Raw genomic sequence first — 18,264 nt, 5'->3', positions numbered from 1 at the left:
CAAAGCGCGCATCAGCATAGGACATTTTCTATATACACGCTAAATTTAGCGTATTTTATACAGGAAATCTGCATAAGCCATGGATTCAACTGTGGGTTTTCAAAACCACCTTTGTGAATATGGGCCCAACAGATTCAAATCTGTGTTAAAAACATACCTTTTTAAGAAGAATACATTAGCCCTACAAAAATTAAACAAACCTTCCCCATGCATAGAGATTATTAAGTCATATGGTATTATGCATCAATAAGAACTGAATATTATCATTGTTATCAACATAAAAGACTAAATACTATACATTCCATAATTGATATAAGTATTTTATATTTTTGCTTGTTATTGCCTTACTAAGATTTAAAAAAATCTAAAACAAAAATATTCAGAACAGAAGCAACGGAGGAGCAACATTTCTTTGACAAGAACCGTATATTTTAAGCTAAAAAAAGAAAACATGAAAAACATTTTCAGATCTAGAAAGAATGAAATATGATTCTACCTTGTACCCACTGTTGATCATTTCTTTCAGGATGTTCAACACAACAAGCCACAGCTCTTCTAGAATTCTGATAAGAATAAGAAGAAAGAAAGAAATCACATACACTAGACTGCTAGCTATCCTGGTCAAGCTTGGTTACAGAGTCAGCAATGTGAATCATACTCAAGTAACATCTCATATTACTTGTGAAAACTTCAAATATTCAATTGTTTATACCTTAAGATAATTCATATTTTGAAGAGTGCTCAGTCGTGGGGCAGATCATGGAGAGAGATGGCTATAGAAAACAAGAAGTACATTGTATTAGGGCTATTCTATGGGGAAAAACTTTTTGTTCATTCTATCTCCATTTTCTTCTTTTCACCTGCTCTTCATAAATTGCTCAAGGCAGGATGATTGGAGGGTTTTACACCCTTCCACATGAAGAACAGAGTGGAAACAAATGATTTCAGGTAAGTCTCACATATAGGGGGTAGGATGTAAATTATACTTGATATAATTTCCCATTATAAAGTGGAGATGAGTGCATGTCAGAGGGGTGTGTTGGGGATCAATAGGCAAAGTAAAAGGAGGGGTTAGGTAGAGCATTAAGGCCGGGGCTCCCTAATACAAAGGTTTGCAATGAATTGCAAATATGAAAGAACTGCACTGATTGGTTCCCAGGCAGTGCGCATGCAACGATGATCTTGATTGGTCAATGGTATTTAGCGATTGCTTGCAAACCTTTGTGCTACGGAAGCCCTGGTAACACATATTTTACTACAGGACATCATGACTCTGTGTGAGATTGCAGAATAATGTAGGACCTATAGGAATAGGCTGTGAATTTTTAATAGATGAAAAACAAATCTATTTATTTAGTTATATCTTCATCAAGAGTACAAAGTACAATACATTACAAGTAAAATATATAAAAAATATACAGGTACACAAAATAGAACAAAAATTCTTATTTTTCAGCATGAGAAAAAGATTTTGGGAGGTAAGCGTCCAAAGAGAGGAATTTACATAAGTTAATGTTGCAGTCACATAAAAATTAAATTCAAATCCAACTGATGGTATGTTGTTGGTAAGAATATATTTAGATTTAATCAATTTGAAATCGTTTTTGCTGGTGTGACAGTGGTATAAAACCTGACATGTCTGAATTTACTAAAAATAAAGTCAATTTTTGTTTCAAATGTATTAAGAGAAACTCCATCGTCACAATGTTATGCTACAAGGTAATTCCATAAAATATGTACATCCGACCCCCTATATGTGGGACCTCTATGAAATTTTCTCTCTTTGATTTCTGGTTCTTTGGACAGTCTGTAATGCTGTCAAAAGACCATGAATTGGTCTGTTTATGAAGTGAAGTAAAATATGAGAAAAATGGGGGTCAGACGTATAAAAACGATCTTTTTATGGAATTGCCCTATATCAAAGAGAAATAAATATCCAGCATGAAATGTGCTCTTTACCTTTGGAAGTTAGCCTTCAGTAGACAACTGTGTAAGGTGATAAGATTGCTATCAAGATATTCCATTAAAGGTGTTATCACCTGAATAATAAAATTTAAAACATATAAAGATACTACATTTCATAAATAATGAACAGAAATGCTGGTGATTAAAGATAAAACATGGCCGTTGTTTGAATATTAAATAAGCAAAACTATACAAAATGGTATTACGTGTATTTCAGAAACTAATTTCCCAATTCAATATGGCATAATTAACACCTGTCCTGTGCAGGAAATTATAGAAAATATTCAAGGCTGAAACTTTTGCTCAATACACAATTGTCAAAATACTAGCTTGCAAAATATATTAAAAGCAATAGCATATCTATGGACCTTGAAAGTTAATTTATTTTATTTCACGTGTAAGAGTGATATTGCTATTATGGCAGACATTTGTTTTTCTTTCTAGGAATTCGCCAGGAATTTGAAACAACAAGTAATGGGTTCACGAAAGATCAAAATCACTTTGCCCTGGTTGCTAAGAATAAAATATGACAAGGGGTGGGCAGGATGTAAATAGAGGAAATGTGTTGACCAATACTGCTCCACAATTGCAAAAGGAAGCAAGTGACATACCAACCAAATTAGAATTTTTGAAAACAAAAATATTTCACCTGGGCCCTGTTTTCCAGGGAAGTATGATAATTGATCTAATAACAGTAATGATGATAAAAGTGTACCTTAAAGTGCATGTATTGACTCTGCATATTGCTCAGGGCACTACTTGTCATTATGTGCCTATGGAAAGCCAGAAACACCTTAATTGATTACAGGTGTATGCACATACCCCTGTGTAGACAAGAAGGACTATGCTGATTGACCAAGGCTAAGGACATGAATGCATGAGTGTTTGTCAGGGGAGGTGACACATGCATAGTAAGATCAACATTATTTGCTTTATTTATTATGTATTATAACTCTGTTCCTACACATTATTTACAGATAACAGATGCTCTGGCTTACAATACACACTAACGATATATGCGCGAACCCATCTCAATAGGGAGTACTCCAGCATAGTCCACTTAGGTCACTTAATTCACTGATCTAGAAATATTGACATTCAGATCTTATCCAAATCCTGTACCACAAAACATATACCTGTACATGTATAATATTAAGTATACTTCGTATAGCAACATAAGGATGACAACAATACATACATTTAGATGTATGTATTTATCCATATTGAATTTAACTGATTTCAATTTAATTGTTGATCAACCCAAATCTCTTCCTGTAACATCACATCAAACAATCATATATTGTTGGTCATTTACAGGAAATTTCGCTTCTGTCACCTACTACTTTTTGCCACCATATAGGAAACTATTTCAGGGCCCAAACCTTGTAGAGAGTTCAACGTTGTTTGCTACTCACATCATCAAGGTTGGTTTCTGGTGCGGCAGACATGAGGGGTGCCGTGTACTTCCTGAAGTCCGGTTCCATCTTCTCCCCGACGTGCCTGATCACCTTACCAATCACATTCAGCATGTCCTCGTCCGCACTGGCGAGCATGGTGTGGAGGGTCAGACCGCACTGCTCCGATCCCACCGACCCGTGCTCGATGAGGAGCCCATCCAGCACCCGCTCAAAGTCCAGCTGGACAGGCAGGCTGGAGAGGTAGCGACGCACCTGCTCGATGTTGTTGACTGCGATGCAAAGCTGGGGGGGGGGGGGAATGGGAATGATATCAAGGGTGATTTGGGGGAACAGTGATGGTGATAATAATAAACACATCAAAAACTATATTTATATAAGTACAACATGTGTAATGATAAGACTGATTCCAAGAATCTGTAAACAGTTAATTATAGAGCATTCCTACAAGCAGAGATGTTGGAGGAAAAACAACAAAAACTTGTGCATCAATGATGCATCAATGATGAAACAGTATTATTCATGGTCTAAGGCACATGCTTCCCTTTGTTATGCCATCCACTCTGACATCTAAAACCACTCTAAATGACATCAACATCTATTTAAAAAAATCAAAAGGTGCAGAATCTTCAAAAGTTAGCATTCAAACAATTGCAGCAAAGAAATGAGATTCAAATTTTGTAAAAGTAATAACTTATGAGAACTTTACCATTATGGTAACAACCATTAAACCCTTCAATGTGACTGGCTGCTGAGCCATGTTACCATGGTAGTTACAGGAATGGCATGGTTACTATAATTAATATTAGCCCTTCATGAAATGGGCAAATAAACCAATAGTAAAATTTTACCTGGTCTGTGACATCAAACTGACCCTCATCATCATAGAATTTATTCTCTTCCAGTTTTTTATGGATAATATTTGCATAATCCACAGCTCCCTGACGAATATCCTGCAAATAAGATATACATACATCGATACTTTATTCTAATATCATTCTCAGATTTGGCATATGTCCCGTCTTTAAAGGGACACATAACCGATTCAGATTATGTGTTTGGTATCACAATCGACTTTCGGTGCTGAGTTTAAAGTACAAGCTATACTGAATGATGATATTCTGCGCAAATTTTTAGAATAAAAAAAAAATCAAAATTTGTGTTTGTTGTGAGGAACAAAAAAAAAATTATTTTCTGTCATTTTAATTTTATTCAAGTTCTTATCTATTCCTATTTATTCAACTGTGTGAAGCTTCTTTATAACTTTCCTGCAATAATTTGCACATGAATGATTTGTAGTGCCATTAACAATTTTGGCTGCCATTCCTAACCTCATCCAAATACCTGTGCAGAGCTGCCAAATTGAAAAGGAACATTTCAGTATTTTTGAAGCTGAAAATCAGTATTTTCAAAAAATACCATAGGACCACACATACAACTGAAACTTTAGAAATCAGTATTTTACATGGAACTATCAGTATTCTTCTCACTTTTCAGTACTAAATACTGAAAATCAGTACTACTTGGCAGCTCTGCCTCTGCTCTAGTAAATGGTTACATTCATGTTGAATATGTATGCATTGTATTAATCTAACACTTTCCTGGCTATGACTGAAAAGACAGGCAAGAGTACTTACATCTGTGACCTTGGCAATAAATACATATGCTCCAGACTTATCTGGCCAGTTCAGCTTGGTCCAAAATTCCTTGATCTATGAAAGAATACAAAAAACAGACATTCTTATAACAAGCTTAAAGAGAAATGCCAGTAGTTGCAGTAAACACTGATTTCATGAGAAAGTCTGTAAAACCAGGCTTAATTGTCAGTATATCATCGAGGATCTAGATCTGGTACAGTTACATAAACTGAACTTTGTGAAATCTTGAAATCTACGCTGAAAAATGTTCACACTGAAGATCACCAACACAGATAGGCACACGTGGGACAGTGTATTATTATTGCTGGAATAAAGACCCGACGGAAGTGACCGAATCCGCGCTTATTTTGCTTATTTCTCAGCAATTACACAATTTCTTCCAGAACCCTTTGGCATATATTTTTCTATTCATACAAACAGACACTTGGGTGGTCATTATATTAGATTCTGTAAAAAGTCATTTTGAGATCGTTACCAGAACTGGAATTTATCTTTAACCTGTAGCCGACTGGAACCAGAAGGTGCCTGAACCTTCTGAACCTTCTGAAGTTTACACCGGCAGGGCAGTAGTCTGCAAATCGCCAGCGTGCTGCTCACGTGTGGGTTAGAGTGTTGCTCTAAAACTTTCTACTGATGTTTTGTTTTTTATATCAGGATTCAAGTCATTCCAAGCTCTGATTGTTCTTGGAAAGAATGAGTTTTTGTAAGTATCTGTCCGGGCAAATGGCACTTCTATGCGAGTACCACTATTATTCCTTGTCTCTCTTGTCGAGATCAAGTTAATGTATTCCTCTTTGTTTATATCAACATTATTATTCTGGATTTTGTACATCATTGCCAGTCTGTTCTTTTCCCTTCTACTTTCCAGCGTATCGAGTTGGAGGTCTTTTAACATTCCACTGACGCTACTTTCACGGCTATAATCACCACAGCAAAAACGGGCTGCCTTTCGTTGAACCCCTTCAAGAGTTCTGATTTGATCAGCTTTATAAGGATCCCATGCACAAGTGGCGTACTCTAATACTGGTCTGACTAACGATTTATAGGCTATGACTTTGACATCCCTTGGACAGAACCATAGATTTCTTCGTAGAAAGCCAAGGGTTTTGTGGGCTTTGTTAGCTGTTTTATCCACTTGTTCCCTCCATGTTAGTTTATTGTCCAGCTGAACCCCCAGATAAGGATGGGACGTTGCCTTTTCTAGCACCTGTCCACAAAAAATATAGTCCCTGAGAGGAGGCGATTTCTTCTTAGATACTGCCAAGACGGTGCACTTTGAAGGATTGAAGCTCATTTTCCATGTACTTTGCCATTTTTCCAGCAACCGAAGATCATCTTGCAAGTTGCACATGTCTTCCTCTTTTGCGACTGGGGTATACAACAAACAGTCGTCCGCGAACAATCTAGCCTGACATTTTAACTTGTCAGGCATGTCGTTGATATATGTCAGGAACATCAATGGTCCGAGAACTGTTCCTTGCGGAACGCCTGATACAACATCTTTGGAGGATGACGTGCTCCCTTCACATATTACCCTCTGTGACCTTCCAGTCAAGAAACCCCGAATCCAGTTTAGGAGATTTCCTTTTATTCCATAATAATTAAGTTTACCAAGGAGGCGTTCGTGCGGAACCTTATCAAAGGCCTTTGTGAAGTCCAATATTGCCATGTGAATGGAATCTCCTCTATCAAGAGCTTTTGCCACATCATTAACTGTTAAAATCAACTGTGTTTCTGTAGAACGCCTCGCTCTGAACCCATGTTGAGAGTCCACCAGAATCCCGTAGTCTTCAAAGTGGTCCATAATGTGGGAGTGGACAATGTGTTCCAGGACTTTACTCAGAACACATGTCAGAGAAACCGGTCTATAGTTATCAGGTGATTGCTTATTTCCTTTCTTGAACACAGCACAGATATTTGCCTCCTTCCATTGGCGGGGAAGGGTGCCAGTATCCACTGATGTTTGGAACAGATCGGTGAGAATAGGTGTCAACTTATCCGCGAACATCTGCAGGAACCAAGGAGGAATCTGATCTGGTCCTGGAGCTTTGTTGGGACCGAGGTTCCGAAGTTGTTTGAGCACACCCTCTTCATAGATTTTCAAATCTGGAATGGCTGGGATGTTGCTTGTTCCCAACTCCGGGATATTAGAACAGTCCTCCTGTGTAAATACTCCAGCAAACTGAGCGTTAAGGACTTCTGCCTTTTCTCTTCCATCACTAATTATTTTGTTGTTAACTATCAGATCTGCTACACCTGTCTCACTATTGCCAAGTCGTTTCATGTAAGACCAAAACTGCTTGACATTATCCCTCAGTGCATCCGAAAGTCTATTAGACACAAACTCACGCTCTGCTGAGTTTAGCGACTTTCGCAAGGCCTTCTGAGTCAAGACAAAGTTATCCCAATCTGAAGCTCTCCCTGAACGTTTAGCTCTGTTGTACTGTCTTTGTTTTCTTCGTCTCAATCGGTGATGCTGTATGTTAAACCATGGGAGGCTGTTTACCTTGGCGGCCTTCTTTTGTGGTATGTGAGCCTTCATGATTCTTTTCAGTCCCCCTTCTATCAAATCCCATTTCTCTTGCACTGAAGCTTCTCGCAATAAAGAGTAAGTTCTCCCTAAATCATCTATGCTGGAGTTGATTTGTTCCACGTTTGCTTTCTTCCGTACGAAATAACTCTTCCTAGGTTGCCTCTTCCGTCTCGCTTGCAAATTCAAGTCAGCTATAACAATGTCATGGTCACTTACCCCAGCAATAACCTTGACATCACTGACAAGACCAGTGTTGTTTGTGAAGATTAAATCAAGTATATTTTTTTTCCTTGTCGGTTCCTTAACAACTTGTGTCAGATCAAATCCAGTTGTAGTTTCAAGGAGAGCCTGGGCTGTCTCCTTGGAGGCAGCATGATTTGCCAAATCATTGACTCTTCCCAATTCACATTTGGTTGGTTAAAGTCCCCTGAAAGCAATATGTTATAAGGCTTACCCTTCCTACTTATTTTCCCAAAGGATTGTTCCAGTTCATTGACTGTATCTTTATCATCGTGTTTGTGCTTATAGACAGTTCCTATCAACAATGTTCGTCGACCCTGAAGCTCAATCTGGGTCCAAAGAATCTCACCATCTCCCTCGAATTCCTCCTTACGTGACATCACCAAGTCATTTCTGCATGCCGTCAGGATACCCCCATGCTGACCCACTTGTCTATCCCGTCGAAATACTACATAGTCATCTGGGAAAATTTCATTGCTATGAATTGAAGAAGATAACCATGTCTCGGTTCCTGTACGGATCCTGTACAAACTATATTGAAAGTGATCTAAAATATTCTTTCAAAATAACATCAAAGGAATATGACTTCTCACCAAGTTTTTTATTTCACTTTCTCAACAATAACCTTTACCGATTTTTCCATTTATATCTGTTAAATTTATTTTCTCTTTTCATTTGCAATTCAAAAATCAGCAATTACATAATATAATAAAACCTTTTATACACCTAACTCTGATTTTACTTCATGAATTACCCAAATCATGATCTTTTGAGAGAATTGGAAATTTTTATATTTTTACATAAGGGACCAGACATACATATTTTATGAAAATTCCTAGATGTATAATGCCACCATTTGACAACTCTCACTGTAGCTCACCTGAACAAAGGTTGTATTGACATCCACAGCCGATGAACTGTGCTTCACCATGGAATCAACAAGCCTCACCTGAGATCAAACAATAGAGGGTGATGTCTAAGATTAACATATATTGCTCATTGCATTTTTTTTCATTTGACTACTGGGCATTATATCCTGAAAATTTTCAGCAATGACATTCCTTTGTGTTGGTTGATTGAAAAGGTTCTTGTTACCTTTTATTATGGTAACCACCAATGAGAAAAAGTCAGTGCTGACAATTTTCTTCAAAACAGTACCAGGTAACCTTATATGTTCCTTTATTTTGAGTTCATAAAAATTTATGTCTAGATGCAGATTGTTGCTTTGTGAACCCTACATATGTCATGTAAATTGTGTAATTGAGCTTAATATGTTGAGATAAGCTGCCCATGGACATATATATACATAATGGAGAAAATCTGCTCAGTGTAATACAACACATATCAAGTTCTCAACAAAAGCATCTTATTTTGAAGCAGTGTTGCCAATTTGGAGCTAATCACTGAAACTCCCCTGAGACTTCTCACACATTTATAACTTGATCCAAGTTTATATTCATGTAATTTTTTTCAAATTGCTTTTCTCTAGTCCCGTTTTTTCATTAACCCGTTACTTAGTGGAAACTAGTAGTACCTGTACAAAGTGTATTTGGTGTCAAGGGATAGGGTTAATATAGAAAACAATGCACATCATTGAGGGCATTAGTACAAACTACACACAATGTACTGTTAAAGCTGTAATAACATGCCAGAGGCAGTGCTAGGGATGTCTAGACTGTATTAAGGGTATTGAGTCTGGACAATTATACTAATGCCCAAGTAAAATGACCTGTGTAATGTTTCATAAATCCTTGTTCATTTTGATAAGATCCTTGTTGATTGACAAACCATCCTTATCTCAAAATTATGACCGGTCATTATAATTTACTACTGACTGCCCATCATCAGTAATAGGAAAATTTACCAGTTAGGAAAATAAATGCCTTGTTCAATGTGCTCGTGCAACATTTGCTTAGAATTCACTTTGTAATCTAATTAAATTTATTTTCTGATATGGTTTCAGTTCCCTTTTATGTAGGCCTATATAACATACATGTATAAGCAATGTTGTAATCAAGTCCAGTCAAGTCAACAAGGGTATGAGTCCCAGTCAACAAATTGTCAAGTTGCAAGTCATCAGTGATCAAAAGCTGAAAGAGTCGCATGTCGAGTAAAGTCATTCTTCAATAGAGCTTGAGTCAAGTCGCGTCAAGTCAATATACTGCATAGATACCTCATCGACTTCTACAGCCTTCTGTATGCGTGCTCTGGCCTTGATCCTTGCGAGTTCAAACCACTGTTCAACAGACTTCTTGAATACCATGTAATAGTTCTTGGTCTCCAAGTCTGATCGATATCTGTAAGAAATATCAGGAGACATCAATGAATATATCACTATCAGCAACTGAAGCTTCAGGGTCACATATTTGAAACTGAAAGTAATATATATAATATAAACCAAAATCAGAATGCAATCAACATGAAATCACATATATCCACAATATTCCTAACTAGATAATCTTTGCACAAAAGTATTCACTTTTTAACCTTTATAAAAGCTTCAGAATAAAAGCTTTATACATGATGATGGGTGAGTATTGCACTGAGCATCTTTTCCATTCTATACTCCCCAATTTATGCATAAACATAATAGGAGATTAGAAAAGCTACTTTGATGGTACATGTGGCAAAGCTGATACATATGCCCTTTATTTGTGGATAGTTTAACCCTAAATAGACTGGGCTATTTCGACGCCTAAGAAGACTGGGGGGGGGCTGATTCAGCCCCCCCTTATGATCTCTGCCGTCGATCGCGCGATCGCGACAAAAATTGGCACACGCGTTACCCATGGCATTATCTACAAAACTATATTTCAAATTTTGCAAAAAATCTCATGCCTCATTAATTATGCTAATTTATGCATAAAATCATAAGTTTGCTCTAATTAATAAAATAATGCCCCTGAAATGCTGAAATACTCTAGATAGGCATCTGATCAAATTGATTTTTAAAAAATTTCAAAATCACATTTATTTTCTTATGTATTCTATTGTTTTCTAAATTTCTTATGTATTTCTTCGTTTTTCAACTTTTTGTTTTTTATTGTTTTTTCAATGGAAATTGTCGGGGACTTTATTTTGACCATAAAAAAGATAAAATTAATTGATTGAAATAATGATATATTTATGAAATTTAGCTAAGTCCACTATTTGCATTGGATTTGTACATAAAATCACGTTTTTGAGTAATTATGGGTCTGCATGCACTTACGAAATGTTGCGTAATTTCGGAACCGCGTACCCGGGGGTCACAATTTTGGTCTCAAAAAATGCGCGAGACTTGAAAGTAAAAAGTCAGCGAGCGACGCAGTCAAAAAAATTTGCGCAGCAGATTGATTGCGAAAAATGTCGAGAGGGGGGGCTGAATCAGCCCCCCCCCGTCTTTTTAGGATTAAATTATAATTTGATGAGGAAATCTGGTAATAGATTTAAAGGGATCAGGGCTGCATGGTAGCCTCTAACTGCCAGGGAGAGGGAGAAGAGAGCAATAAGTGTCTAATGATTACCCTGCAATCCCTTAAATCCCCAAATTGGCAATACTATTTAAAATTAGAAATCATTTTTTTTCACATGAGAAGTAACAAATCTTTGACTAGTAAAGACACTGTATTAATCTTTATTCATTTCTTATACATTAAATTCAAAAGGACAATGTAACAATAAATGAAAAATATCAACGTTGCCAATTTGATAAAAGTTGGAAATAGACTCACGATTTATCAGCAGCTGCATGGAATCCCCTGACTGCCAGGTATAAGGAAAAGAGAGCAATGGGTGTCTGATGGCTGCCATGATAAGAAAGCTTTCCAACACTGGATACAAGCTCTTTGATCTCAGCCATGATCTACACAACAAACAATAAATATTAAAGTTGTAGTAACTATCACAAATTGATTTTTAACATGATTCATTACCTTGTGGGGTATAAAACAAGATCATTGAGCCTCGAGGAGGAAAGAGAGCCAATTGGATTAATGGATCTGAATAGAATAATCCATTTGCATCTTTTTACAGTAATTATGTATTACATGTATATTCATGTGTATTTTTCATTATTGTAAGCTAAACATTTTGTGGTTTTTATATGGTAAATAAACCCAAACCAAACCAAAGAAAATTATTGCATTGGTCAGACTGTGCCCTACATGTATGTCACTGCATCATCATTAATTGGACATGACATGCGTGTTTGTGTTTAACTACAACTTTACCTTTTCAGCTAATTCCATGTGTATCAGCCTGGTGAAATCAATATCAAAGGCTTTCTTATAGATCAGCGCTGGTGGCCTGATCTGGACTTTGACATGGTTGATCATGTTCTCAATGAGATTGACCAGGATGGCAACTTTCTTAGATTCTTCTGTCTCTTCTTCCTCATCGGCGTCGACATCGTCATCGTCTTGGAAGAGAAGGTTCTTCTTGGCCTCATGGACCTCCTCACAAAGCAGGTTCTGCTTCACAAACCAATCTTTGGTGCTTTTCTACAAAAACAAAATAATCATTTTACAAACACATGTAGCACAAAAATAAATAGTGATATAAAAGGATAATAATAATAATAGCTGTATTTATAAAGCGCCTTTGCCTGAGGATACAAAGCGCTGCTACTATTACCCCGGCTTTAGCTCGAGCTACCATCACCGGCGCTCAGTGCATACAAGGAATTAATCCTGCCGGGTACCCATCCACCTCACCTCCGTCGATAAATTTCTTGCTGAAGGAAAACATGCCATGGTTAGGATTCAAACCCACGACCCTCTGTTTGAAAGGCGAGAGTCAGAACCACTAGACCACGACGCGCCTGCAAGAGCGCAGGGTTTTATAAGAGTATCTTGTTCTTTTGGTTATAACTTTTCCCTTTCAAACAGAGGGTTGTGGATAGAACTCCAGCCATGGAGTTTATTTTCTTCAATGACAACATGATGACGATAATAATTATGGTGATGAGAATGACGATGATATGGATTGATGATAGTGATGATGATGATGATGAGTATGATGATGATGATGATGATATGGATTGATGATAGTGATGATGATGATGAGTATGATGATGATGATGATGATAATGATGATGAAATGGATTGATGATAGTGATGATGATGAGTATGATGATGATGATGATGATGAAAATGATGATATGGATTGATGATAGTGATGATGATGATGAGTATGATTGATGATGAAAATCATGGTGATGAGGATGACGAAGGTGATGATGATGAAAATGATGATGACCAAGATGATGATGATTAAATTAGTAGAGATGGTGATGGTGTTTTTGGTAACTTAGAAATAATCAATCATCACAGTACCATACTACCATTAACAAAACCTCACTGCTTTAACTTTAATAATGAATTCCAAGCTCAAAACAAATTGTGCCAAATTACTTACAATTTTTCACTTTTTTTAGTTCTTGCTGAGGACCAAGAATAGACTCACCTTGATGGCATCTGTGATGAGATCTGTAACATTCCCTTCAAAGATATCCCATGATAGCTTCTTACTCAACTCTTTGATCACTACCATGCATCTATGCAAATCAGATAAACAACAAACAAACAAAACATCATGTTACTACATGAAATCTGATTACGCTTTCAAGATTTGTACAAATAATTTTCTACATGTAAAACATCCCAATTACTTTATGCATACTATTCAAAATATGCAGAAAGGTGTATTGTGACTATATTATTTTATACAAAACTAGGCAATCATTAACATAACTGCTCGTGTGCAATATAACCCAATTTTTAGTTGAGTTCCACATAAGCACTTTTAGGTCTTTTTTAATATCCATATTTCAAGCGAATGACCAATCACATGCCACATCACGTTTTGTGATATTAATGTTATACTTTGCAGTGGAATATAGTTTTTCAATAGAAATTGTACACAGTAACAATCATTTGCCAATCTATTGTGAAGCTATCTACTTCAGACACTTTATACCATGAATAACACCTGGGGGTGTGTCATGAAAGTTGTCAGCACTGACTACATTGTCAGTGCTGAAAATTTCGGTGAAATCCTTGATTTTGATTGGCTCAGAAGCTTAGGCCTCGTTGACTGTTACAATGGTAACTGTCAGAGAAAGACAACTTGTTAGTGCTGACAACTTTCATGAAATGGTCCCCTGAATAATTTAAAACTAGGGTTATAAAATAGTCACTTGAAATGAAGATATAGTAAAGACTGTCTACAAAAATTGCCCAATGGAGACAAGAAAATCAGTCTTTATAGTCTTGATGAATAGGCCTTGTAATACATTAAATTGTTTCATTTGGAAAATGCATCAATACATTGATTTGTCTGACAGTTGAATACACAAATCAATCCACCCCATTCACGTCGATAAAGTAACCCACTCTTCATCATTTATCTTATCATAATTTCTTATTTTTTAAACATTTTGCATAATGTTAAAGATAAATTCCAGTTGTGGTAACGATTTCAAAATGAGTTTGTACAGAATCCAATGAAATGACCACCAATGTGTCTGTTTGTATAAATAAAAAATATGTGCCAAAGGATTCTGGAAGAAACGTGTAATTGCTGAGAAAGTAACACATAAGCACAGGATTTGGGTCAAGCGTCGGGCTGACATTTAAAGCAATAATAATACACTATCCCACGTGCGCTTATATGTGTTGGTGATTTTCAGCGTGAGCATTTTTCAGCATAGGTTTCAAGATTTCACAAAGTTCAGTTTAAGTAACTGTACCAGATCTAGATCCTCAATGATATAGTGACAATTAAGCTTGGTTTCACACACTTTCTCGTGAAATCAGTGTTTACTGCAACTAAATTCATTTATCTTTAAACATAGAAGAATTCTTCATTGAACTATCTTAACACATACTTTGATCAATTCCCTTTACTGATTTAATATTCATTCATTTCATATGTTTCATATTAAAAAATTTAAATTGAAATATTAATATGACTCTACTATGCATGTATATTTTCTCATTTTATTATATTTCAGGGCTTCTTATAGGAATAAATGTACAATTCCTAGACTATTTTTTACCTGAGAAGTAGATGTAGTTGTAAGACGGCCTCGGTGTCTCTGAACGGGAATGCTTCATGCTGTTTCTGTAACATCCTCATAGAATGATCGACAAACTCACTGCAGGACTTGCAAATATATTTCACCTGGGGTGAGAGATAAAGACATACAATTAATAGTAGCAATTGGTTGTAACTTCATGCATAGTTTGCCATAGATACATGTACACAGTAGTTTTAATTTTAGGCCAGCTGTGCCCCCCCCCCCCCCCACCAAGCAGCCAGTGGTTTGTACTATGCTTATATACAGAAACACAATACCATTATGTGACGTCACCTGAACGGACCAATTCTCGGAGAGTGACATTGCATTTCCGACCTTCCAGATTTTAGTGGAGTTTCTTTGCCTTCATTTGATATTTTCATTTTCTTTTGTTAACTGGATGGAGTTGGATGCTATTCCAGGTGTTGAAATCTTTCTTTTGATGTGGAAATCTCAGTTTTTGTGATCGACGGATCAATGGTAATTGGAACTAACTGATGAAGCAATAATATGAAGTTTATAACTAGCCCCAAAAAATTCTTGGAAGAGACCTATCGATTGTTGTGGGTAAAATTTCATCAAATTTTTACCCCAATAACCAACCTTGCACTAGGTATTTGATGTGAACTCCAATTTAACTTCCAGTTTAACAATGATATATCAGGATAAAAGAAACTGCATACATGCATCTGCTTATTGAGTCACTGTAGCAGGGATTGTCGAGAAAGACTGAAGAATGATTGACTACCACTCTATAGACTTACCATCTGCTCATCTGGAGGACCTTGGTCCCATAGGTTAGCTATTCCTGTGATGATTGAAAGCATTACATTGAGATCTAGATGGGGCAAGACACACTGCTGACTGTATGCTATCCACTGACTGTATTAAGTAAAAAAGTAAATTAATTGCATCATAAGGTTTATCGCGAATCAGCAAATATCAACAGAGGTCGCTGCACCGCAAAGCATGATGGGATTAAAAAAGGGGGCAGAGACCCAAACAAAAACCGTACAATGGTTGCCACCAGCCACGTGGCATGATGAAAATTCCTGAAAATAATGATAAATGACATTACTTGCAGCTGCAAGTCGAAATGTAAACAAGCAGCCATCTGTATAGAGCTAGCTTGCCCCTTTTTAATCCTATGATGCATTGCAGTTCTGATTAGCGATATACATGTACCTTATTGATGAGGACACTGCACCCAAAAGCCCAATTTTTCAAAGGATTGAATATCAAAATTAGATAGAAAGGCTTTTGGATATTGTCGGATGTAATGAAATCACACTTCAAATATTGGTGTTAAATTATCAATATAAAAAATGGGGCATTTGTTTGAGCTAAAATACTCGAATGCATGTATCACTTATGCAATAAGCATAAAGTCTTCTGTAAAGGGGAACATTCAAGAAACCACTTGCATAAAATAAGATTTCCCTTTATGTGCAAAAATGAAGTGTTGCATAGACAGTTCCAGTAATCATGTGAATTCCTGAATTATACTAATAAAAATTCACCAGAAAAACTAGAGTGGAAAATCAGTAAATTTCTCATATGTAAATTTTCAACGAAGTCAGAATCATTTGCAGGCCAATAATTCTTCAGCTATAACTTCAGAAATTAACATTTAACCTCAAGACAACTTCAAGATTACCACTCAAAGACCCAAACTATTAAGTCCATTTTAGCTTCACCTGTGGTAAAACAATTAGGAGCTGAAAATATGCAAACTTTGTTTACATCAGAAATTCATCAGGCTTAGTGTAGTGTGCCAATTCCTCAGGCTTGAAACATTTCACTGATCATTCTGATCAACTGAACCTTGATTGTAATGATCTTCTTTCACAAGTGGAGCGTTGTGGCCCAGTGGATTAGTCTTCTGACTTTCAAACAGAGGGTCGTGGGTTCGAATCCCAGCCATGGCATAATTCATTCAGCAAGAAATTTATCCACATTGTGCTGCACTCAATCCAGGTGAGGTGAATAGGTACCCTGCAGGATCGATTCTTTGAATGCACTGAGCGCTGAAAAGCAGCTCGAGCTAAAGCCAGGATAATAATAATAATAACAATGCGTATTGGACTAGATTATTTCTAGATAGATGGCGCCACATAAATGCCTATTATTATTATTATTATTATTAATTACATGTAGCTATCAATAATCAAACCAGTGATCTATTCTACGATTTAGGTTACACAGTCATTCAGAATATGGGTCCAAGTGTTTTTACCTGGCAAGCTGGTATATTTCTGGAAGCTGCTGCTGTTGAGCCAGTTGATGTAAGATGGCCTTGGGTGCTGGGGGAAGCTGACCATTCCACCTGTATTGAGTCATGGCATTGTCACAGACCTCATGATGGGTGAATTCATACCATAGGTACTGGTGGGCTGCACCCATGGCTTCTGTGCTTGCCTTGGGCGCATCTTTCTGTAAAATGGAACATCGACAACCCTTTTATTACTATTATGACCTCAGAAATGACCTTGCAGAACAAAGAGAATGGCAAAATAGAATGAAATGGAGGATTGATACTAATAAGGCCTTCCTTACCAGAAGAAAGAAAAGACTAGATAGACAGATTGTACACATTATGCAAGGTTTCCACTGCCGAACCTATCAACTTGATCAATCCTGATTAAGCTATACTGGGCACTGCTAATTGACCTAGGCAAAGTAATTGTGGTCAATCTGCCAGGATGAGCCTCCTACACAAGTATTTCAGACCTGCTCACCTTACATTCATGACGGGAGCCACAGCGATGTGGATCAAGGTCAAATACCGCACGATGGGTTATTTTTTAATACAAAATGACATATGTGACCATTGACCCATGACCCAACATCTAATCATAATCCCTCCACATACATGTATGTATCCATGAACAAAGTTTGAAGTTGATCCATAGAACAATTCTGCAGTAACTGCAAAAACAAGATCTTTCAATGTGCATAACAACCTTTGTGACCTTTGACCTTGATCCCTTGAAAGTAATCATTATTATTCCACTTAAATGTACAATTGGAGTAATTTTGAAGTTCATCAGTGAAAATGACTTTTTAGCTATTAAGAGAAAAACAAGACAGATGGATGGACAGACGACAATCCCAAAATATAATGCCTCAGGCAATCAACTACATTGGGTACAGGCATCAAAATAACTTTCAACTTTGACCCCTAAAAAGATGACACAGCTAATGAAAATTACATCCACAACCAAGAATTCTAAACTCAACACTACATACAGTTGGAAATAACTTCAAGTTAAATAAAACACATGTACCTTCCTCTAACCACACCCAATGTGAAACAAATATTGTAAAATAACACCAAACAAAAACAAAATTCTAATCTAAGAGATGTGTCCAGACTACACAGTTAACACATTG

The 18,264-nt window shown here is 36.7% G+C and overlaps 1 protein-coding gene across 1 annotated transcript in view; it reads right to left on the bottom strand.

Moving 5' to 3' along the window:
- Positions 1–18,264, bottom strand: part of LOC121422221 (protein unc-13 homolog D-like) — a 47,374-nt gene that overhangs the window by 5,617 nt on the left and 23,493 nt on the right. The window contains 13 exon segments of the mRNA XM_041617131.1: positions 497–563; positions 1,960–2,039; positions 3,381–3,665; positions 4,232–4,333; positions 5,018–5,092; positions 8,692–8,760; positions 9,985–10,108; positions 11,525–11,655; positions 12,023–12,292; positions 13,257–13,347; positions 14,851–14,975; positions 15,636–15,753; positions 17,108–17,304. Of these exon segments, the coding sequence (XP_041473065.1) occupies positions 497–563; positions 1,960–2,039; positions 3,381–3,665; positions 4,232–4,333; positions 5,018–5,092; positions 8,692–8,760; positions 9,985–10,108; positions 11,525–11,655; positions 12,023–12,292; positions 13,257–13,347; positions 14,851–14,975; positions 15,636–15,753; positions 17,108–17,304 (1,734 nt within the window).

This window comes from Lytechinus variegatus, chromosome 10, assembly GCF_018143015.1.
Source record: "Lytechinus variegatus isolate NC3 chromosome 10, Lvar_3.0, whole genome shotgun sequence".
NCBI lineage: Eukaryota > Metazoa > Echinodermata > Echinoidea > Temnopleuroida > Toxopneustidae > Lytechinus > Lytechinus variegatus.
The sequence above is the reverse complement of the archived record's forward strand: the minus strand, read 5'-3'. Positions and strand labels throughout refer to the sequence as shown.